This window comes from Stenella coeruleoalba, assembly GCF_951394435.1.
Source record: "Stenella coeruleoalba genome assembly, chromosome: 8".
NCBI classification, from domain to species: domain Eukaryota; kingdom Metazoa; phylum Chordata; class Mammalia; order Artiodactyla; family Delphinidae; genus Stenella; species Stenella coeruleoalba.
In genome coordinates this window covers 94,394,425-94,416,684 of record NC_137154.1, presented here as the reverse complement: position 1 = coordinate 94,416,684, position 22,260 = coordinate 94,394,425, and the positions used below count along the sequence as shown (strand labels likewise).

General features: G+C 58.1%; 1 protein-coding gene across 9 annotated transcripts in view; it reads right to left on the bottom strand.

Moving 5' to 3' along the window:
- Positions 1 to 18,969, bottom strand: part of PHLDB1 (pleckstrin homology like domain family B member 1) — a 45,443-nt gene extending 26,474 nt beyond the window's left edge. For 3 of the 9 annotated variants that reach the window (XM_079929470.1, XM_079929478.1, XM_079929476.1), the window contains exons 1-6: positions 16,522 to 16,686; positions 13,355 to 13,435; positions 12,583 to 12,706; positions 11,475 to 11,645; positions 4,053 to 4,178; positions 1,010 to 2,358 (exon numbers count right to left, since the gene is read on the bottom strand). In XM_079929470.1, the coding sequence (XP_079785596.1) occupies positions 1,010 to 2,358; positions 4,053 to 4,178; positions 11,475 to 11,645; positions 12,583 to 12,706; positions 13,355 to 13,435; positions 16,522 to 16,566 (1,896 nt within the window). In that variant the 5' untranslated portion in view covers positions 16,567 to 16,686. Of the gene's footprint in view, positions 1 to 1,009; positions 2,359 to 4,052; positions 4,179 to 11,474; positions 11,646 to 12,582; positions 12,707 to 13,354; positions 13,436 to 16,521; positions 16,687 to 18,734 lie in introns of those variants that run through there. The other 6 variants (XM_079929471.1, XM_079929475.1, XM_079929474.1 and 3 more) reach the window with 5 other exon arrangements.
- Between the last annotated feature and the right edge of the window lie 3,291 nt (positions 18,970 to 22,260).

The window sequence follows — 22,260 nt, the reverse complement described above, 5'->3', positions numbered from 1 at the left end:
CACAGACACAAGGTCCCACACCCTCACCTCACCCAAAGCTGTCCCAACCTCTTCTGAAAGGGCTCCAGGCAAACCTCCTCAGTTCCGATTCTCCTCCTCAAACCAATCCCAGTGTCCCTGGGCCCCCAGGAACCCCGTTCTTCTGCTCGCAAGGGAAAGAGGGCAGAACCTATTTTCCTGTGCACGTGCTACAGCGTGGACACACCAGCCAGCGCCCCTCAAGCTCCCTGCTCTATCTGGGGAATCCCAGCCCCCACCCAGCTCAGATGCCATCTCCAGGACAGCTGCCCAGAACTACACCCAGCCCCCAAACGCACCCACATGTGTGCGTATGCACACACACACACCAGCACACAAAATCACTATCACACAGACTGACCTGGATCAGCCAGGGGCTGCCCATCCTGTTCTCTTCTTCTCCCCCTGCCACCCCCATTTCCAGATGATCCAGCATGGGCCAGGATGAGCAGCTCCCACCCATTTATAGAGGCCAAAGAGAAGCAAGAAAGAAGGACCAGAGGCTTTTCTAAAGAATAAGCCTTGGAGAGACAGGAGACGTGGGTTCCAATTCCAGCTCTGCCAGCACTTGCTGTGTGACCTTGCACAAACCCATTCCCCTCTCTGGGCTTCAGCCTTCTAATCACTGAGACCTGCTTCTCAAACTGAGACGTACAAAGCTTCATCATAAACGTGCTATGTTTTCCTAGAGCTTCATTGTGTTCAGGTACATAACGTGAAACTTCTTTTATACATGAAAACAAACACTGTGTTATGGAATAAATGCAAAGTGAGCTTGAATTTGAAATAAGGCCTTAGAGACGTCAAAGAAAGTTCTTGTTCAGGGCACCAGAGCCTTGAGATACTGGTCACTACGGTGTATCCCGGAAGTGGAGAAGCTTGGGAAGCCCAGGCCCTGTCCATGGGCCCCTCCCTCCCTGCCAGCTGGCCCGCCCACACCCTGGCAGAGCCCCTGTCATGGATGCCAGCGGCCTCCCTGGCATCCGCTCACCAGCCTCTCCATCTCCTGCTCCCGAAGCCGCTCTTGGCGCTGCCGCCGGTGGTACTCCAGGAGGTCATCCTCGTTGTCACTGATCTCTGTGATGCTATTTTTCCGCTCCCGAGTGACAGGCACCCGCAAGTCCCCGCTGGAGAGCTTCCTCTGGGCACGGGGGCTCTGGTGGGGTGAAGCCCCAGTCAACGAGCCCAGACTATAAGCCGGGCTCAGCCTGCCACTGAAGCTGCCCTTGCGGGGTGCCAGGGACTCCCCTAGTGTGGGTGAGGGGCTCCGTGTCCTACGGCCCCGCGCCCCCAGCGTCACAGAGAAGTCCTCTGGTGAAGCCCCATGGGCTGCCCAGCGCCGGGGTCGGGGACTCTCTGCCACTTCCCTGGTTAGTTTGGGATCTGGGGTGGTCCGAGCGGGCATGGGGGAGAGAGCCCTTCGGGACAGAGATGGACTCAAGGGAGGCAGTTCTCTCATACTGTCCAGGCCCCGCCGGCCTAGGCGGGGGCTCTCGGGAGGTTGCAGCGTGCGGGTAGCGGACCCATCGGAAAATGTTCGGCCCACCAGCTGGCGTGAGGGGCTGGTTGTCAACACCCGCTCAGTGCCCGGCAGCTCCCGGAAAGGGCTGGGAGGGCGGTCCTGGAGCGTGCCAATCTTGTTTCGAGGAGCAGGGACTGGTGGCTGGAATTTGGGGCTGCCAGGAATGCTGGTGGGTTGGCCACGGGCACCGGAAGCCTGGTATTCACTCAGGCCAATCGCCACCAGGGGCAACTGCCCCCCCGCCCGGGGGCTCTCGGTGGCTCTGCAGGCCACTGCCAAGACAGTGGCTGCAGGGCTGTCTGTCCGCAGACCTCGGAGGCCAGGGCTGGGCGGCCTCTCGTGACCCCCCTTCCTGCCCAGCCGGGGGCTCTCAGAGGGGCGAGCACCACTGGGTCGGGACTGTGAGGGCTGCAGGGCCAAATGGTAGCTAGAGGACCGGGCAGGCACCAGGGGGGGCATGGAAGGGGCTGGCTCCTGCCCACTGGGGGAGTGGCTGGCACAGCTCCCACTGCTGGCTGGTGAGGAGAGCGGAGAGAAGGCTGGAGAGGTGTTCTCATAGCTGGAGCCCACGGACATGGCGCCAGGGCTGGTCGGGGGGGACAGCAGGTAGCGGCCACCATTGGCCATCGGTGACAGTGGGGAAGTGGCGGCAGGCTTCTTGCCAGCAGCTCCAGGCTCCTCGAGCACCAGTGAGTCCATGATCTCCTGCAGGTCCTTCTCAATAGAGCTCACCAGGGAACTGTGGCTGCCACAGGCTGAGGGTCCCTGGGTTGCAGGCTGTGGGGTGTGGTTCCCGTTCACCAAGCTTTGTGATTCTGCTGAAGGAAAACGCAAAGAGGCCTCAGGACCTGGTCGGCGTCCCCTAGGCCCTAGGGAGCTGCATATGCACAAGAGCGAGCACTCCCACGTCCTGCCAGCAGAACAGGGCTAGAAAGGCTCTGGAGAAGCAGCCAGGAGATCTGGGTCCCAGCGCCAGCTCAGCCACTAACCTGCTGTGCAACTTCCCCAAGTCACTTGCCCTTGGTTTTGCCGTCTGTGAAGGAAGAGGGCTCTCCTGGCTCTGACATTTTATGACTTAGGATAGAGTCGGCAACACGGCCAGGCACTCACCCTAAGACTAGGTTCCTCCCTGCCTTGGTTTCCTCAACCTCCTCAAGCTCCACTTCAGGAAGGGCAGGTGGACCTTCTGCAAAGGGCATGGGGGCACGCTGGGGAGCGGGCCAGAAGTTCCGGGGAGGAGGTGGTCCCAGTCCAATAGGACATCAGGGCCTCCCAACACAGCAGCCGAGACCCAGGAAAACACACACACAGATCCTCCAGGGCTGGGCGAGGGGTGTGTGCAGCACCACTTTATCCAGTCAGAGGCAAGGGAGGGGCCTGGCCCTAAAGGCCAGTTCCTGGAAGCCAGGCTGGGCAGCAACTAGGTGCAGCTCAGTGCCTCCAATTAGCCCGTTAAGCCATGCCAGCAAGAGCCTGCCTTTGCCCTGCCCCAGCCCTTGTCAACCAACCAGGAGTCTCTGAAACCACTGCCCCAAACAGCTGAGGGAGTGGCGTGACAAGGCCAGGGTGGGAGCAGGGTAAAGCTACCCAGGGAGTGGACTGGGAACCCAAGCTTCTGAGCCTCCAAGGGCCTAGAAAGGAGAAGAAAAAGGCTTTGCAAGACTGAGTCTGGGTCCAAAATTATGGGGACTGTGTGGGACCAAAGGCAGAGGGGTTGCCGTGGATACTGGTGATCCTAGGGACCACCCATCTTTCCTCAGATCCCCAAATGATCCATTGAAGCCACTGATGCCACCCTGCTAGGTGCACCTGACATACATGTCCACCTGTCCCAGTAGCACGCTGACACCTGTCATCCTACAGCCATCTGAATACCCGTGAAAAGTCTGGGGTGGCAGGCCTATAGGCAGCCTCCTGATCTGCACCCAGCCCCCTAGGCAGCTGGGCTGAGGGGGGCTGTGCTGGCTCCCTGGGACAATCACCCAACTCTCCTCTGGGGATCAATAATTCACACACAAACTGCAGCTGCTCCACTGAGACATCAGCTGGCATGGCATGGCCTGGGGGTGGGGCAGGGCCCAAAGACATGATCACAAGCAGGTGGGACCCCCCCTCCCCGCCCCAGAGCTTACAGCAGCTCAATTGGATGCTTCCTTCTGCCCCCACAGGCCACCCTCAAGGGTGAGGCTCCCTGGTAGTGACATAAGAGGGTCAGGGTCCCAGACACCAAGGTGGCACCTTCCAGGGCAGTGGGACACAGGCCGGCACAGCCCCCCATCCCTCAGGCACATGATTCCCCAATTCCAGCCAAGCAGCACTTCTTGGATCTCTTCCAGTGGTCAGACTGCCTGGCACTCTCCACCAGTGGCCCATGGCAGGTGGCAGCAAGCCCAGATCATGGGTGTTGTCCTGCCCTGACACTGCAAGTGTGGCTGGAGGCTGGAATGGGCAAGAAGGAGGACTGTCCACGGGGTGCCGCCAAACTAGCCACGTGCCCCAAGTGGGTACCTACCCGGGCCAGGACTGTAGGTGGGTCCAGGGGCCCGGCCCCCTGCCGGAATCATGCTCTTCATCCACTTGGCTTCAGCCGGGTGGTTAAAGCGGAGGAAGGTGGACTGACCCAGGCACAACATGCAGCCTGCAGAGAAACCAAACGCTCGGAAGGGCAGGCAGAGCTGAGGCAGCCCTCACCCCGCAGCACAGCAGGCTCAGCCCGGGCTCCGAAGAGTCATCCCCACCTGCACTCAGCGGCACCCACTGGCTCCACACCTGACTCCCCCCGTGCCGGAGGCCCCAGCCCAGCTCCACAGCACAGGGCCGAGGGGAAAGAGCTCTGGTTTGTAAGTCCTAGTCCTAAATTTCCTTCATACTACCTGTGAGATCTTCAGGTAAAGTCACTTCACCTCCTGAGTCTAGTTCTCTCATCAGAAAAATGAGGACAAAACCACTGACCTTGCAGAGTTAGAAAGACAGTGCATGCCAGTGCTCTGTAAGCGGAGAAGGCTCTCCAGAGAACACAGACACCCATGTGCCTCCCATCAAGATCCACCTATCTGCCACCTGGGTGGAAGGGTCAGTTTGAGAGGCAGCAACTTCCAGGATCACACAAAAGCTCTGAGACAGGGGACAGGGAAACACCATGGATCGGTCAGATGCCCCTGCGGGGACCAGAATTCGCTTCCTTAAGAGAGCTGCCCCCCTTTCTGACAGCCAGGAGCGACCGCTACCCTCCTTCTCTCTGTCAAAGCGCTCTCTGGCCTGACATCGTCCTGCTCCTTGGTCTCCCCTGGAAGGCAGCCAAGCCTAGGCCAGTGGGCCCAGCCTCAACCAAGCACATTCCCAGGCAGTAGACACAAGCCCAGTCCTGCCCAGGAAGTGTGAGTGCATGGAGGGGGGAGGGCAGGTGGGAGCCAGAAAATGTAGCCAGGGGCACCGGGAGTGTGCACGGTGACAGGTGTGCGCACCGCGCCTAAGCCTGTCTGGCAGAACTCCTCCTCCCGGCCACACCAGGTGCTAGAGGGCTTCTGCACAAGATGCTCTGTTGGGAGAAGCCAGAGACCTGGTGGTCTCTACCACCCACTCTTCCAATTTGTCCATGTCCTTGGCCCCTGGCCCCAGGCTCCTCTGTACCCTATCTGGTGCCACTTGGCACCCCAAGCTTCATGCCAGTCTGAGCTAAGACTGGCAGGGAAGTCTACATTCCTGGACGCTGAGACAGTTCAGCTCAGGCAGGCCACAAGGGCATGGGGCATCCCAGACCACGTGGGTACCTTGGCCGCCCACTGAGGCGCTCAGGAGCCTGTTGGGGGGCCCTGGGCATTGCCACGGAGGGGGGGCTAGCAAGCTGAGAAGCCCATAGCAGACAACATAGTAGACAAAACCACCCACTTCTCTGGCAAACCCACGGGCCCTCCCAGGCAGGCACCAACAATTCTAAAGGCTGATGGGTGGTTAGGAAAGGAGGGAGCCTTCCCTGCCAAGCCACCAATCAGAGGCGCTGATCACAGAGTAATCATAACCGGAATAAATAAGAGCCAGCCACACTGTCCACCTAATTACAGCCACAGCTGTTTCAGAAAGAACCCTGCATTCCCCGCCCCCTCCTTTCAGCCATTTAACAAGCTAATTAATGATGAGTTTGCAGGGTCTAGACAGACCCACTCAACCCTAGGTTGATGGGGGGCAGGGAGGGGGGGCGGGGCAGATCGGGAGCCTGACCACATAGTCCAGACTGGGAAGGAGGTGGGGAGTCTGGGTGGATTCCAGCCCATCAGTGCCAGGCCCACCCAAGGAGGCTGTGGGCACCTACAGACCCCGGCCCTGGCCCCTATAGCTGTGAGTTCCCTGCCCCTCACCCTCCTCTATACAAGGGGTGTGGCTATGCTGCCTCTGGGGCTATAAATAGGTGATGCCAGGCAGCAGAGCTGGATCTGTATTAATAGAGCGGGCAGGAGGGCAGCGGGACTGACTGCAGCTCAGCTCCTGCCCAAATTAACTTTCTATTTGCACTCAGGGGCCCCAGGCATGGCCCCAACTCTGGTCCCATGCCCCCAGGGGCCTGGCAAGCCTGTTTCTGGGAAGAAACCTCCTCTCTGCCCACTCCTGCCCCACACCTCCAAAGGTCAGCCCACTCACGAAACCCAAGAACCCCTTCTCATCCAGGCAAAGTTGTGTTTGTGCCCCTCCTCCCCAAAGGGGCTCAGGGCCGAGCTGTGTGCAGGTGGGTGCACATCTGGAGGGAAAAAAACAAACGGGGCAAAAGAGAGGGTGGATCCTATCTCTGAGAGATGCAGGGGGGAAACACTACACACAAACACACTCTCATCCCGGCTCACACACATACACACTCAGAAACACACAGACACACAGATATAGGCAGACAGCCTCACACTCAGAGCGACAGTCACTGCCCTGCTGGCCACACAAATAGAATGAACTGGCCAAAAGGAGGCTGGGGCGAAGGGAAGATGGGAGGAGGGGCCTTGGCTCCTTCCATCCGAGACCCCTCTGAGCCGTAACACAGGCTCCGCTCATCCTAACCAGGACCCCTCAACCCCGTAGAGAGGCAGGTCCCACGAAGGGGACCGCCTAGTGCTGGGGAAAATGAAGTCTGCCCAGCTGAGGAGTGGCCCCAGCCCAGGCGCCCCACTTAGATATGTTCAGGGCTCACACACACGATCGAGCCTCACGGCCTCAAGCTCCCAAGCGGGGCCAGGGACCCGATCCCCCTCCTCGCATGCTTCCCCACCCCCTCCACGCCCCTCCCAGCCCGAGCTGCTCCGCGCCCTGCTGCCGGGGCTGCGGCCGCCGGGGGCTGAGGACTCACCACCGAATCCGGACCTCCGGACCGCTCGCCCCTGCTAGCTCGAGCCTTCCAGGTCCCCGGCCCGCCCCGGGCCTTTGGAGAGGCGGGCCGACCTCCCGCGCCGCCGGCTCCGGGCTCGGAGCAGCGAGCGGCGAGGCAGCGAGCAGCCACCAATGCCCGGGGAGGGGCGGGCCGGCCACTGGCGGCGGGGGAAGGGAGCCCGGGAGGGAGGGACAAAGGAGAGGAGGAGGGGAAGAGGAAGTGATGGAGGAGAGGAGAGGAGAGGAGAGGAGAGGAGAGGGGAGCGGGATGGAGAGGGCGGGGCGGGGCGGGGCGGGGCGGGGGAGATGCGGGGAGGGAGCCAGCTCAGAAGTCCTGAGCCCGGGTCAGGAGTAGAAGTGGGGCAAGGAGGAAAGGTTCCAGGGAGATGACAGAGAGAAGGACAGGTGAGAGGTAGATACAAAGGCCAGAGGGTGAAGAGCCAGGAGGCAGAAGTAAGGGGAACTGGGGTCTCACTGAGACCCCTCTGTGGCCAGAAGCCACCAGAGGCCTAGGAGGGGGCCGGCCCAGCCCCTGGCTGGTCACTTTGGGCCAGTCACACCCTCTGGCCTCGGGTTCCTTATCAACAGAGTGAGGAGGCTGGCTTGATGACAGCAGAGGTTAAGCTCTGACAGTCCATGGCTCCATATATTAGAGAGAAGAGTGAAACTCCTGGGAATCCAGCTAAGTCACTGGGTCCAGCTCTGGCCCTCAGTCTGCCACCCTGACAAGTGCAGGCCAAGGCAGTGCTGTGTGCAGTGTGCGCAGCACTGAGCCCGGCCCCTGTCTCCACCCTAAACACCTCCTCCTTTGCCCCCCTTACCCCCACCCTCCCAGCAGTTCACCTCGCCCCATGACCCACACTGGACCAAGGCCCTGCCTCTTCCAAGCCAGCCCACTTCCCTGGGGCTCCAGAAGCCAACCCACCTCCTTCCAACCACAACCACCGGTCGTGCTAGCCCCGTAAAGAGCTCTTTCACCCCAGGGAGGTACCCTTCCCATCTGCAAACAGTGCCAGCCGCCTCTGGAGCCCCCAGGACCAGGCTGAGGTTCTGGGCCAGCCAAGTACCTACCACCCAGCCTGGGTCCCAGAAAGTTCCTCTCATTCCAGGGACTGGCCTCTGGACACCAGAACCTTAAGGGACACACTGTGTTCTCTCAGACGTCTTCTGTATGCTCAGTGCTCACGTAGCCCCACACACTTTCTCCCAGGTACACACCAACACCTGCTCAGTCACACAGACACCACTCGGCCGTGCATACTCTAAATCACACAGACACCCCAGTTAAACACACATTTATTCTCAAACACACCACCCCTCAGGCACCAGCCCCTCTCTTGGTTATACCCTCACTCAGGCACAGATAACCTTTCACTCAGTCCCCAGAGAGACTCTGAAGTCAAAAGTCAGCCTCCTTAGAGGAACAGTCAAACAATTTTTCCACCCTCACTGAACTCCTACCCACCCAGCCATACTACACACACACACACACACACACACACACACACACACACACACACACGCACGCACGCACGCAAGCACGCACGCGCGCACGCCCCCGCGCACTCATATACTCACATACAGCTTACTCCCCTTCTGAAGGAAAAAGGAAAACCATATAGGGTCAAATGCAAAATAGGGGGAGGGTTTAAAAAAAAAAAATCTCCTCAGGAAATGTGATTCATCAGTCTGGAAACTGTGACGGCCAGCTGGACAGACCCAGACGGACACAGAGGATACTGCCAGGGAGAAATGGGGCAGGAGGCAGACACAAAGAAGTGGGGAGCTAGGAGCATTTGCTTTTTCTCTCCTTCCTTTGAGCTTTATTAGTCAAGATCTTTATCAGTCTTATAACAGAGGACAGTTGGAGGCGTCACTCCCATTTTACAGAAGGAATAACTGACAGCTGTGTGGAAGAGGAAGAGGCTCAGTGTCCTGGATCCCAGAGGGAGGCAGCTGGATAACTCAGGAATCCTGGCTCGCCAGCCACATTCCAGGGAGCCTCCCTGCTGGCCCTCAGAGAAGCCCCTGCCCACCAAGGAGGCGCCTGGGGAGTGAAGGAGACTCCAACGAAGGGCTGGCAGTGAATGCTGGGAGAGGATGAGGACCTTCTGTCTAGACAGCCTGGTCCCTGAGCTTCATGGCTTTCCGGGCCCTTCCCTACTTGGTCCCCTCCCAGATCTTTCATGTGGTCTGGCGATGTGGTCTCGGGGCGGGACAGCCTAGACCCAGATATGATATTCCTCCTCATTTCCTTGGTCCTCTTCCTAGCTCCACCTCTTGTTCTGTAGAGAGAGGGCAGCGTGGGATGTCCCGGGATACCCGGGGATAGGACTGAAAGCAGGATCTTCCTGGCCCCCATGTCCATAGCTCTAGCTAAAGGTTGGCATCTGTTTTCTGCCTGCTTCCCCCCACCCCCTGGCCAGGCATATTCCTGCTGGAAGAGCCTGTCACTGCCACCCTGCTCGTGATGACGTGTGCCTCTCCAATTGCCTATGGCTGGGCCCAGTGCCCAGAATGATGCATCCAAAGCCCGGCCCAGCCAGAGAGGGCTCCTTGTTATTTCTAGGGTAGCCCTCTGTTTTTCAAAGAGGGGGGTCCCCCCTACAAGGCTGGATCGGGGAAACAAGACAGGGAAAATGATCCTCTTGCATATACGCCCACAGATAGGCACGTGGCCAGTGAGTTCTCATATCCTCACAGGCGCACACACGGACTTCGTTACCATCAGCCCTGAGTTCACCCCTGCCCCCAACTTGAACACTCTGATCCATAAACACAAGGAAAGACACAAACACAAAGATACACAAGCCCAGAGGCACAAACACATCCGGAGATACATAAACACACTCCAGTTACACAGACACATAGAGATAGCACATGCACCCCCGAGCCACCCAGTTTCCAGGGAAACGCGCTCCCAAGAATGTCCGGAGTGGGGCCAGGCAGGGCTGGGCTTGGTGCCTTGCTCCAGAGATGAGACAAGGAAACCCTCAGCTCCTGGAGCCCAGGGGAGGGGTAGTGCTGGGGAGAAGAACACCCGTTCCTTTGTGCCTCTGCCTACCCCTCCCCAGGCTGCCAAGCTTCTGAGACAGGCGAGCCTAGACAAGGCAGCTATGGGGGTGGAAGGGAGCGAAAGGGAAGGGGGTTTAGGGTCAGGAGAGAGTGGGAGGGTACATAGTTGGCAGGGTGGGCTTTTGCCTGGGCAAGAGTTGGGGGTCACTTGGGCCACAGGAAATGCCTAAGAATTCCATCTTGGCCCAGGCCCTCCCTCTTCTCAGGGAGCTAAATGCTGCCCTGGGAAGACCAGGCAAGAGAGGCCTACAGAGCATCGGTTCCTCCACCCTGCTCACAACGCACAGGGGAAGAAAATTCTTGCTCATGAACGTGAGGGATTTGGGGCTGGGCTCTTTCTCCAGCCTTCTTTGAACTCTGCCTCTGCCTCTCCTTGCTGTTCTACTATCTCACTTCCACGTACCCAAATCTTGGGGAAGATGCTCTCTTTGAGATGGAAGAGTACGGTCAGGAGCCAGATGGCATCACAGCCAAAGCCTCAATTTATGGGGGTTCCTCCTCTATCTGGAGTCAGAGAAGCCCTGGAGGAGATGAGGGCCTGTCTGCTGCTGCTCCTGGCAGACCTGTCTCCCTGGAGTCAGTTGTCCCCCTGACACTCCCAAAGGCAGGAAGGTTGGGTCTCCTGGGTCAGCCCTGAAGGGAGAGACCCCAAGAGGTGTGAAGAGAAGGAGAGAGGGAAACAGTGGAGTGGGTGGGATTTCCACTACAAAGGAGCTTCCAGGCAGTAGGAGGTAAGAGTCCCAAGAAAACACTGCCAGGACACGGGTCCTCCTACTTAGAGCCAGGCTTAGTCCAAAGCTCCATCCTCTACCCCCCACCCAAATCCACTTTTGTCATCCCCCTAATACGGTGCTTCACTCTATACATTGATGTCCAGGGCAAACACACCTGGTTTATCAGAGTGCTACCTGGCCAACCCCTTACCTGCCTGGTCACCATAGTAACCGGAGGCCCAGTTTTTAGAGCTCCCTTACACAACAGAATGGCCTGTTGCTTTGGGAAACAGGGTGGTAACCATATTCATGACCCAAAAGCTACTGTCAACAGTGTTTTAACAGGAGTGAGCGTGTCCTCAGATTCTGCCATCAGATTTTGCCCTTGTCCCATCGCCATTGTCCTCAGCAGCTCCCCAGCCTCAACAGCCTTTCAGAACAACTCCCTCCTGGCACCATGGAGCCATGTGCCACTTTCCCCTCGCTGCTGCTCCAACTGCTCTCCCCTAACGACCACGAGTGACCACTGCACCACTCCCCATGCCCTCTGAGAGCAGGAAGCTGGCCCTCTTCTCTCCCCATGGTGGCAGGGTGGGGGTGACCAGAGAAAAGCAGGTTGAAGACAAGTCTGGATGCTGGAGGGGTTTCGAAATGCACCCGATCCAGATGCACCTGAGCACCCCACCCCCAACTTGGCCACTCAGGCGGTTACCATGGCAACCAACACAGCAGGCTTCCCCTGCACCTGTCATGCACAAGCTTTTAAACAGCTCCCTAGGTTCCGGGCTGTCAGAACTTACCCTGAGTGAGTCGGGTGGGCTGCCGGACCAGGAGCCCATCAATAGTGCAGGCATTGCCGCAGGGGTAGAGGGTGAGGGTGCCCCGCAGGTTCTCGATGTAGCAGTGCTCTGGAGCCAGGCCTGGACCCTGCAGTGAGATGTCCCTGGCTGCAGAGCCAATCACTGTCCTCCCTGAAGACAGGAGGCAAACTGAGTCAGAGGGGTAGTCCAGGCTGAGCTGGCAGAGAGGGGCAAGGAGGGCCACACTGGAAATCTACTGCCACCTCCTACTCCAGGGAGAATCACGGGCCACATCTTTGGGACCCCTGAGCCTGGTCGAGACAGTAAGGGGTAGAAGCTCTTCTCAGACCCAGAGATGAAGGCCCGAAGGGCACAGTGGATCCACAGATAGAGTAGGGAAGGGGGACTTTTCTGCAGACCTTCCCTTTGTCCACCCAGTCCTCCCTCCCTAAGACCTTTTTCTCCTTCCCCATTCTCCCCCATCTTTTCCTCAAACTCTCTCAGCGTCCTTCTTCTCTCCCTCCCTTCTGCCACCTGCAACCCTTGCCCTCCCTCACTCCCCTCTCTTCAGTTCAACTCTCCCCGGGCTTCCGCAGACACAGCCCCTCCCCCTGGCAGAGCCCCTGGGACCGGTATTTGGAGAATGTGGGGAATGTAGTATCACCCAGGCAACAAGTGCAACCTCGAGAGCAGAGAGGAAGGGCAGAAGCCGCAAGGTGGAAGGGGCTGTGCCAGGGCCTAACTAGGAGGTCTGCCCCCACTGCCATCTCTCCATCTCCACCAGCACCTTCTCCCATGTCAGGCACTGCCCTGGAGGGGGCCCCCTTTCTTCTTGGCCACAGCGGTTGCCAAGGGCCATGTGCTCTCCTGTTTCAGTGCCCTCCTCCTGATTTCTAAGCTGACCTTTAATCCCAGTCACGGAGCCAGATTAGTCTGGGCAGGCAGAGACAAGGGAAGCAAACTGGTGGGGTAGGTGGCACAGCCTCCCATCTGGGGGAGGTGAACACTGCCAGCAGGTATCAAGAGGGCCCCAGCACATGCCAGGATCCCAGGGCAGGAATGTCTACGGGGATGGAGGGGTGGCAGGTCAGATGCCCCCCAGACTCACCTTCCTCCAGCGGCAGAAGAGTGATGGCCGTGCTGAGCCGCCCACTGCCCAGGCTCACCAGATGGGGTTTGTCCGTTTGCACTTTCAGCCCTTTGCCTGTTTCGATCAGGTCCAAGGGTCCTTTCTGCAGGTAGTGGAGGTGGGGGAGGAGCATCCTGAGACTCCTGGCCGGCACCTTACCACCCTAGTCCCCGTCCTCACACCAGCACTCTCTCCAGCACCTGCGCTCTCCAAAGGGCTCTGAGGGTGTAGTGCAAAATCTTGCACAGAGCAGTATTCCACTAAATTGTAATTAGATCTGAATCTAGGCCACTAACTCGTCCCACTGGATTTATCTCAAGTCTTGGTTTAACTGCCCTTTTGTCTGTTAGGACAGAAACAGGAGAAAGGGGAGTGGGGAAGTGCTTGGTAAGAGGAGGGGGTACTGGTAGAGGGGACCGATCAAGACTTGTCCCTGTAGACCTGTCCGTGGCAATCCACTTGGCCATTGTTTGCCCCTGTTAAACTAAATTACAAGAGAGGGCAGGGCCTGGATCGAGGAGAGAGATACAGCTCAGGGTCAATCTGTAAAACACTTCCTGACTTTCAAAGGGTATTTTCTGGGTGAACCAATTAACCTAATTCAGCTAAAGACTTAGCTGTTAATAGGCTTGGGACCTGGGGAAGAGCAGAGGTAGTACCACTGTCATCCTTGGGCTGGGACCACAGGTAGGTAGAGGAGTCAGCTCATCCTCACCAACAGCCCGCTTGCCCCGCCCCCAACCACACTCACCTGCACCATAGCTGGGGTCTTGCTTCCAGGGCCCACTTGGTTCCTATTGATCGTGTCCATTGTCCTGGGGCTCCAGAGCTCCTGCGGACACAGCAGAAAACAGGTGAGGTGGGGAGGCCAGGGTAGAAAAGGGCAAGGAGTAGGCTCTGTAGCAAGGTTCTCAGGGAAGGCGCAGGCCCGTGTCACCGTGGTTTCCAGCATGCTCCTGCTGAGGGAGAAGTCGAGGCAGCTCAGGAGCTTCCTGGGGGAAGGCGATGCCACATCTTCAGCTGTGGCGTGGATACCACACCACACCGGTCCTGGCCCTTGCCACACACAGGAAGCCCAAAAAGTCCTATAGGGCCCAACCTGTACTGCTGTACTTTCTTGCCTCTGACACCCAGGGCTCAGGCCTTGACAGCTGAGGACCCTCACACAACTGGAGCCGTAAGCAGGGTGGGGGAAATCTACCTTAGCGGGAGAAGCAAGTCCAAGGAAGCCCCTCCAGGGACACTGGTAGACAGGGGGCCCCAGGTGGGTGGCAGGGCTGAGCAGGAGCTCCCTCCCACAGCCTTTCCCTCTCCTTCTTCTCCCTTTGTCTCTTTTCCCAGGGGTCTCAGAAGGATGTTTTCTTAAAGGAGATACACGGGAAAAACAACTATTCCTGCCATCTCTTTGTCTCAATTCCTGCACCCTCTCTTCCCCAGAAAGCAATCTTACCCCCAAACAGTCAGCAAAAAAATAGAAACCCTCCATGGTGACTAGCACTGGGAATATAGGACTCTGGGGATCTTCACCTGATTTGGTGCTGTAGGAAGCTGAGGTCCTTAGAACCAGAGGTAAAATACTGATAGATTCCAGAGCCAGAACCTGAACTCTTCCTCACTCAACCCTTTCTCCCTGGCTCACGGTTTTGGTACCTGCAAACTCTGAGGAAGGACCTTTGTGTACTAATATGTACCTACATGCCCATCCTTGGCCAACTTGCTAAGGTTCATCTGCTGCTGAACAATGTTTCTGGGGAAGCTGAAAAGAGTGTAACTGAATGTAGGGAGGGAGACATAGGAAAGCAGGGTGCCCCTCCACTTTCTCTTCCAGCCATCTTCCAAGGGACTTGGAGAAGAAGTCGGGGGAGGAGCCAGCATTCCAAGTAATGTCTGACCCTGGCAGTGGGGCCCAAAGGCCTTAGCCGTAGTTACTAATTTTACCCTCCCAGCTTCCACCCTTCCGGACCTGGACTGCATCGTCTCCGTCACCATTTCCACCCAAGCTGGCGGAAGAGAGGCTGGAACAGGGCCTGGGGCCCGCCCCAAGTCTGCCTGGGAAGAGGGAAGGCAAAGGCCATTAACCTACACCAAAGCTCAAGGTGGCCTGGCACCTCCCCAGGAGACCTGGCCAGGGGGAAGAATTTCCAGGGACAGAGACTGCTGTACTCAGGGAAATCCCTCAGCATTCTCTGAGGGAGGAGAGGCAAGAGAGTGGGTTGGGGATGGAGAGTTTATATAAAAGAGGGAGTAAGAAAAACAAAACGATAAACAATGGTGAAAGAAAGGCATCATCACTTAGTGGAAAGAGCTTTAGACTGGGGTACAAGAGCTTTAAATTTTATTTTATTTTATTTTATTTTTTAGAGCCTAAATTTTAATCCTGACTTTATTATTTATTAGCTGAGAGATCTTGGGCAAGTTACTTAACTTCTCTGAGTGTCAGATCATTCTCTATAAAACTGGAATAATGATTTAAAGAAAAAACACCCACTACTTGCCTGGGGCTAGGGGTGAAACAGGGAGTGACCATAAGTGGGCAGATTTGAGGGGGGTGATAGAAATGTTCTAAAACTTACTTGTGATGACGGTTGCACAGATCTGTAAATATACTAAAAATCACTGAATGTACATTGAAATTAAGTGAATTTTATGGTATGAACATCATACCTCAATAAAACTATTAGGTTTTTTTTTTTTTAAAGATGATTGTCTGGAGATTCAGGTATTATATGAAATGACACTGTGAAGTGCAAAGCACTATAAACATGCCAGTTATCAGTATGAGCTTCATGATCTCGAACAAGTCACTTCACCTATCTGGGCTTCAGTTTCTTCATCTGTCAAGTTGTCATTATCACTCTGTGAGGTGGCAGTGGGTGTGCTCTTTTATTTACACCAAGGATTTCAAGTGCAGATAAAGATTGTAAAGGAATGAGGTTGATGGGGAACAAGAGTGATTGGAGGGGAGGAGAGAAGGGAATAAGGAGGTGAAAGAAGAAGGAGAGATAAGGAGAGAGGTGTAGGGAGAGACAGAGAAGATAAGAAAAGATGTAGAGATTGGGAGGCGCGGGGCTGTGGCCCCAGCTCCGAAACCTAATCCAGGTGAAGTGGAAAGGTACACCAGACCGGCGCGTCCCAGCACGCGGGCGGCGCTCTGACCCAGGGGCTGCGCAGCGGCCGGGAGAGCAGCCACGGGGTGGGGGGCGTGGGGGACGGGTCGGGGCGGGGGCGCCTTCTCCTCCCACCCCACCCCCGGCAGGGAGTGCCAAGCGGGCTGCTCCGGGGCGCCTCCCACCGGCCGACCTGCTCCCGTCCCACCGGGCTGCCCACTACCCGGGGGCTGTAATTACCCACCCCGCTCGCCCAGCCCGGCCTCCGCGGCCGCTTTGGGAAACCCCGCCCCGCCCGCTGCCAAAAAAAGGCCCCTGCGGTGCGAGTCCAGCTCTCGGGAAGGAGGGACTGGGGGAAGCGCCGCGGTCTGCCTCGGCTCTCAGTAGCCCTCCTGCGCCGCGAGCAGAGATGCCCAAGCTCCTCCTCGGGCTCAGGGTGGCAGAGGCCTGGGTGTCTGGAGGGCCCCTTGTGGGGCGACGCCGGAGCTCCGGCAGGTGACCCCGCTCCGGCCCCTCCGGCCTCTCGGCCCAGCGCGAACGCCCGGGCATCCAGGCCACGGGGGATCAGCAGCCCTACCCGGTCCCCAGCTCTCTGCGCCTCGTGGGGCGCCCAGAGTCACCGCTTCGGGGGTCTCGGCACCTTAGCCAGGGCGGTGGGGGCCCAGGGAGCGGCCGGAAAGGTCTGGAACCGACAGGCACTGGAGGAAGTCCAGACTCCAAATTAGGCACCAGAAGAAAGGTCCGAGGCTGGCCCCGGAGCGAAAGCGGTCCCGGCGGAGCCCCCGCACGGGTGCTTCCGCTCCGGCCTCACCTGTGGCCCCGGCGGCCAGCCCAGGCCTCGTCCTGGGCGTCGCATGGCTGTGGCCCGAGGCCTCCGGGGTTAGAGCTGGGATCCTCTCGACCCGCCGCCACCGCCTTCGCCCGTCCGGCGCACATCCGCCCTCGAGGAAGGGCCGCCGGCGGAGGAAGGAGCCGGGAAGGGAAGGAAACTGAGGCTGGGAGCCCAGCGGGCGGGGCGCCGGAGCCGGGCGAGGGCGGGGGAGGGCGTGGGGGAAAGCCAGGGACGAAGGGAACTTCGGGAGAAGGAAAACGAGGGGTCTGCGGAGGGACGGGGCGGGTGGGAAGACGAAGGGATTTGGAGGGAAATAAAGAGGGAGACTGAGGGATGAGGGAAAAGGAGGGCTGGGGAGGGAAGACTGAGGGCAGAGGATGGGGAGGAGGGGAAGGAGGTGGGAAACCGGATAGAGTCCAGGGGACGCAGAGGTGGGGGGAGACGGGGACGGAAAGGTAGAGGGACTGGGGAACGAAGGAGATGGGGGAGACTGGGGACAGAGAAGTCCTCAAGGAAAGGGGGTGACGGACCGGGGGAGCAGTCGAAGGTACCCAGGGCCGTGGAGGGGGAGACCGGGGGTGTGGTGGGAGGCGGGGCCCTGGAGTAAAAGAGGGGGCCGGAGGGCAGGCCGGGGGACCCAGGAGTGGGGAGAGACCGTAGGCGGGCAGCCGGGGCTGGAGGAGGCGGCGGGACAAGGCGAGAGTGTAGTTCAGGGGTGTGATTTTACTTGTGTGCGGGGTGGAGGTGGGGTGCCGGAAAAGGGCGGCTCTCCGAGGCCGGGGAGGCCGGGGGACTGAGTTGGGTTTCCGCACGGAGGGCTCCCTGCTGCCCCTCGCCGCCCTCCCCAGGGCCGCCAGGTGGGACAAGGCCGCAGTGTTGGGCCGCCTGCCGGGCCGCCCCGCCCGCCGCTGACGCTGGACAAGCGGCCTTTCTTTGGCCGGGCGGGGAGAAGGGGCCGCTTGTTTGCCCGGCGGGCGAAAGGGGCGGCCCCCAGACACCGCCGGCTCCCCGCGGGCGGCGGCGGGAGGGGGGCCGCGTGTGCAGCATTTGTGTGTGTGTGTGGGGGGTGAGTGTGTAACAGTCGGCCTGTGTGAGGACTGAGTGCGTGATGGGTGTGTGTGAACGGCGGGGCCGCGTGTGTCGGGGTGCGTGGGCCCGGGGAAGGGCGTGAGCGCTAGGGGCCGCAGGTGTGAATGTGGGCTTCCTGGGAGGGCTGCGGGTGCTTGGCGTGTGTGTGGAGTCCTAGGTGTACGCTGGGTCCCACACTTGTCACGGCGGAGAGAGACGCAGCTGTCCGCGTGGCGTGTGCGGTGGGAAGGGTGCGTGGGTGACGCCGGGTGGGGCGCCGAGTGTGTCTGCGCGTGGGATGCCTGACGTGGTGGGGAGGTTGGCTTTGTGTGTGACCGGTTCGATGAGTCAGACTCCGGGACGGCTGAGCTAACGGGCCCAGTATGCAGCCCCGCCCCGGCGCCCTGGGTCCCCCGTCGGACCGCTCGGTCTCCCGGCCCAGGCTCCCCTCTTGCCCGCCTCGGCGGAAGCGTCCGCGGGCGCCTCGGCCACCCAGCTGCCCCAGCCCCCCGCCGCCCCCGGGCGCCCGCGCTTCCGTATCCCGGAGGAGCCCGGAGGACCTGGCTCAGCCCCGGCACCAGGGAACTCCGCAAGGGATTCGAATATGGACCGTGCGGGCGTGGCAAGAGCGGAGACTCACTGCCCCCAGCTTCCCCCCTCTGGCCTCCCAGACCCCTAAAGACGCGGGGTCTTGGAGAGGGCCGGGGAAGCCTCAGATGTGCCACCCATCTCCTGAACACACGCAAAAGTCCCTCCCGGACACCACTGCTTCCAAGCCGGACTCCGCAGCCCTTTCCTGTCCGCCAAGGCGGCCCGGCCCGGGACTGGAGCTGAGATGCCCCGGGAGACACCTCCGGTCCTGGTGCAGGGCTCTCAGTCCTTCTGTCGGCGAGAGAGGGGAGGTGTGGGGAGCAGGCGGACGAGACCTCCCGAGTGTCGCCCAGATGTCTGGGTGCCTGAAGGAGGGTCTTGGGACAAGGATCCGCGTTCCCCCCGGGGGGAGAGCGCAAGGGCCCCCTCTGGCGGCGGCGCGGGCGGCGGCTCGGGAGGGCAGGAGCAAGCAGCTCTCGGGAAAGCAGCGGAGCCCACTCCGCACAAAGCCTCTCGCGCCCCCACGCACTCACCTGTGGACCCCCTCCTCCCCTACCGGTTTCTTCCGGGCTCTTCCAGCCCAGAGCTGATCTGAGGGCTCCCTCCAGGTCCCTGGGACTTCCTCTTATCCAGTCCCAGCCGCGCAGCTAGCAGGACCCGCAGGCGTAGTGGGGGAGAGCGTTCTTACCTCGGGGGGAAAGGGGGACACTGGTTCCTTCGCCTGGCTCGGCCGCCGCGGCCCCAGGCTCAGAAGGACACTCTTGCTTTTCCCTGGGAGCCCGCTGAGTAGGAGGAGAGCGAGCGGGTCCCGCCTCCCTACCCCACCCCCCCGCTAGTCCCCGCCCCCGTCCCCCGTCCCGTCCGCCAGGCCAGCCGGAGGAGACGCCCTTGTGGGACCGGAGCCCAAGATCCCCCCACCCACCCTTTCCCATAGCAGCACCTCCCCCCCACCCCCGGCCTGCACAGCGCCCGCTTTGTTCATCTCTCTGCAGCTGGGCTCTCCACTACCACCACCACGTACACACCCCTATCCCCACTCACCCTCCCCTTCGGACTCTCCTAGACCACCCTCCACCCCTAGGCTTTAAGGCTCTTCTGAGAGGGTGTTTTTGACAGTTTTTCTCTAAACAACCCCCCCACCTTTTTTTTTTTCTCACTTTAGGTGCCTGAATCCTCCATGAGCTCCCAATGAACTTCATGGTCGCAGCCCTGCAACATATTCTCATCACCTCCAAATATCTGTTGAGGGTATCCAGGTCTACTCTCTGTTGCCCCTTCTCCTCATCCTACTCCAAGCCCCTCCACCATGACGACCTGTAAATGGGGTGGATAACTCTGCATATAGGGTGTCACAGGTTTTTCTAAGGATAGGTATACGGAGGCATGGTAAAGTGCCATGCAAACTGTAAAGCACAGGAAAGCTGAATGGAATTATCGTCTTACCCCGTGTAGCTCCACCCTCACCACAACCTGCAGGATTACACTCGGGAGACAAGCTGTAGGTTTACTGTTGAGCACACCATCCTACAGCAGTCTGGGTCTCTGTAGGAGCGAGCGAGGGGTTAATAAGGAAGAAGAGGGGGGCACCGAAAACCTAAGGTGAAGCCTAGAAACTGAGCCTGGTTGAAAGTCATTCTCGCCACCCGAAATCCAAGCTGACAGAGGATCCTTACCTTGCAAAGCCAGCTCTCGCCCCAGGAGACTGACAGGGGAGGCCCTAGGGAGCTGAACGCAGCTAGACTGGACCTCTTTAACCAGCACTGGAGGGACCCCTGAGACTCTTCCTCCCTGAAGGAGAGGAAGGAGAAATCCCCCAAGGCTGGCATAAATTCCAGTGAGGGAAGGATAGCAGAAAATAATTTGTCCTCTTTGGGATGGACAAATCTTGCTCTGATTCAGTGACTTTAGTATGTACCCTCCCTGCCTAACCCAGGAACAGCAGAAGGTTGAACTGCAGGAATCTTTGGTCACTCATTGACAGGGCCAGCATTAGCAGGGGGACCCCCCATGTCTGGAGGCTGGAGCTGACCGGACTAGAAGCAGGAGGGGGTGGGACGCTCTCTGCAGCTACCTGCTCTAGCTAATAGAGGTCAAACTATCAGGCTTCAGCATGTGCTGTGGGCACCAGGAAGCCCCAGGATTTGGCCTGGGGTGGAGGAGCGGTGTTGGGGGTGGAAGCCTCTTATTCTTTCTTTCTTCACACTGTTTGAGGCTCATAAAAGTATTTTAACTCTGACCACCTTTTTATGAGGCAGATCACAACAGTAATTTTCAGGCTATTCTGTTTAAAAAAGAAAAGAAAGAAAATGAAACAAACCCCAAACTTGTTGTATCTTATGTGCCAAGACCCAGAGTTTGAGGGAAGAGGCTCAGATTGGGGTACCGCAAAGACTTTTCACATAACTCTGTTTCACAATTCCAGCTCTTCCTTACCGTCTTGGTCAGGAGGAATTTCAGGGAATAATCAAGGCTGCCACGGAGGCGGCTGATGCTGAGGCAGGGGGTTGAAACATCACCCAACTGCTCTCTGTCCTCCCAGCCCAGCGGTCAGCTGACCCCATGATAAAGGTTCTGTGCAATGTGTCCTCGCTCCTGCTGTGTCGGGGCCCTATGTTCCCACACTTAGAGCACTCAGGGGACTTCAGACCTACCATCCCCACCCCGCTCCACATCTGGAGCCCATCAACAAACTCAGTGCTCTCTCACAGTTACGCAAGAGGTTGAGCAGCTGGGAGCTCAGAAAGGGGGAGGAAGAAAGAAGAAAGCAGAAAACAGCTTTCCAAGCATGCTTCAGACTTTCCGAAGTGGAAGCAGGGGGAGAGGGCAAAGGCTGGGTGTGGAAGGAAGAGTGGATTTTTTAAGGCCTTCTGCCTTGGCTATGAACGTCAGGAGTGGACTTCCACACCCAGCCTGCCTTTGCCACGGCACATTTCCCAGCTCTGTCCGTCCTCTGAAATTGTACACCCTCCAGCCCCAGAAAGAAGTGATTATTGCTCATTACAGCAAGCAATCCCTGTAGATGCACACCCTATCCCAGGAAGCTAACCTTTCTGGCCTCTTTGGATCCTGAACTCAGCATCATTAGTGTCGGTGTGGTGGCAGCAATGATGCCAAGTAACTCCTCACTGCATCCAACTTGAAGAAAAAGTTCAAACCTTTCTTCACTAGCTGCAAAAGAGCAGAAGCTGTCTTCTCAGTTTGTCTTTGAAGCTGCACAATTCACACTTCCACCCACAGGTACGTCCAAGCTGAGTGGGAAATTTGGGTAGGACAGAAGACTGGTCTTATTTACCTTCCGTGGCTCAGGACCTTCCTATGAGCTGAAAAGAACAAGCATTCATTCGGGCAAAAGAATGGGAAACAAGACCTATTTCCATTTCTCTCATTGCTTCGAATTGGTAACACTTCTTTTTCAAAAAGCCCGTTAACCTGATCTCAGATTTACATCTATGGGAACTTCCCAGAATTGGACTAAGCCTTAAATAACCACATAACCCCTGCCCTATGAACAGCAAGGCAAAAAACTTTCCTTTTTGACCACTGAGGGTAGAGGTAGGGGAGTGGCCCAAGCTTCTGAAAACCGCCTGGTTGCTTGACTCTTGTGTTTGAGAGGCGGCAACAGATCAGTTTGGAAAAGTAGTCTAAACTTCCTAAAGGCCTGCCTCCACATCAGTCACTAACTCCCCAGGGGGAGATGTGAAACTGACTCTTGTAGACATGCTGTCTGCTCTTGGGTCAGGAGCAATACACAGCAACCAACCTACTTGTGGATCTTCTAGGAGTTTCAAAGAAGCTCTACAGCTGCAAATATATTTACCAAATGGGGCAAAAAGAGGGAATGAAGGGAGAGGATGGTTACAGTGAGAGATGTGCATAGTACAAGGGAGTCAATTCTGAGTTTTTGCTTCCTTTTGAGCGATTCCTCTAAAACCTACCAGACCAAAGCTCTATTCCTCACCCTCATTGAGACCCATGTTGAGTATCACTAGTTGCAGTTGACCCCGACCTACCTTAGCAAGAAAGCTTTGTAAGGAGGTACAGCCGTTGCTTCCAGTTCGA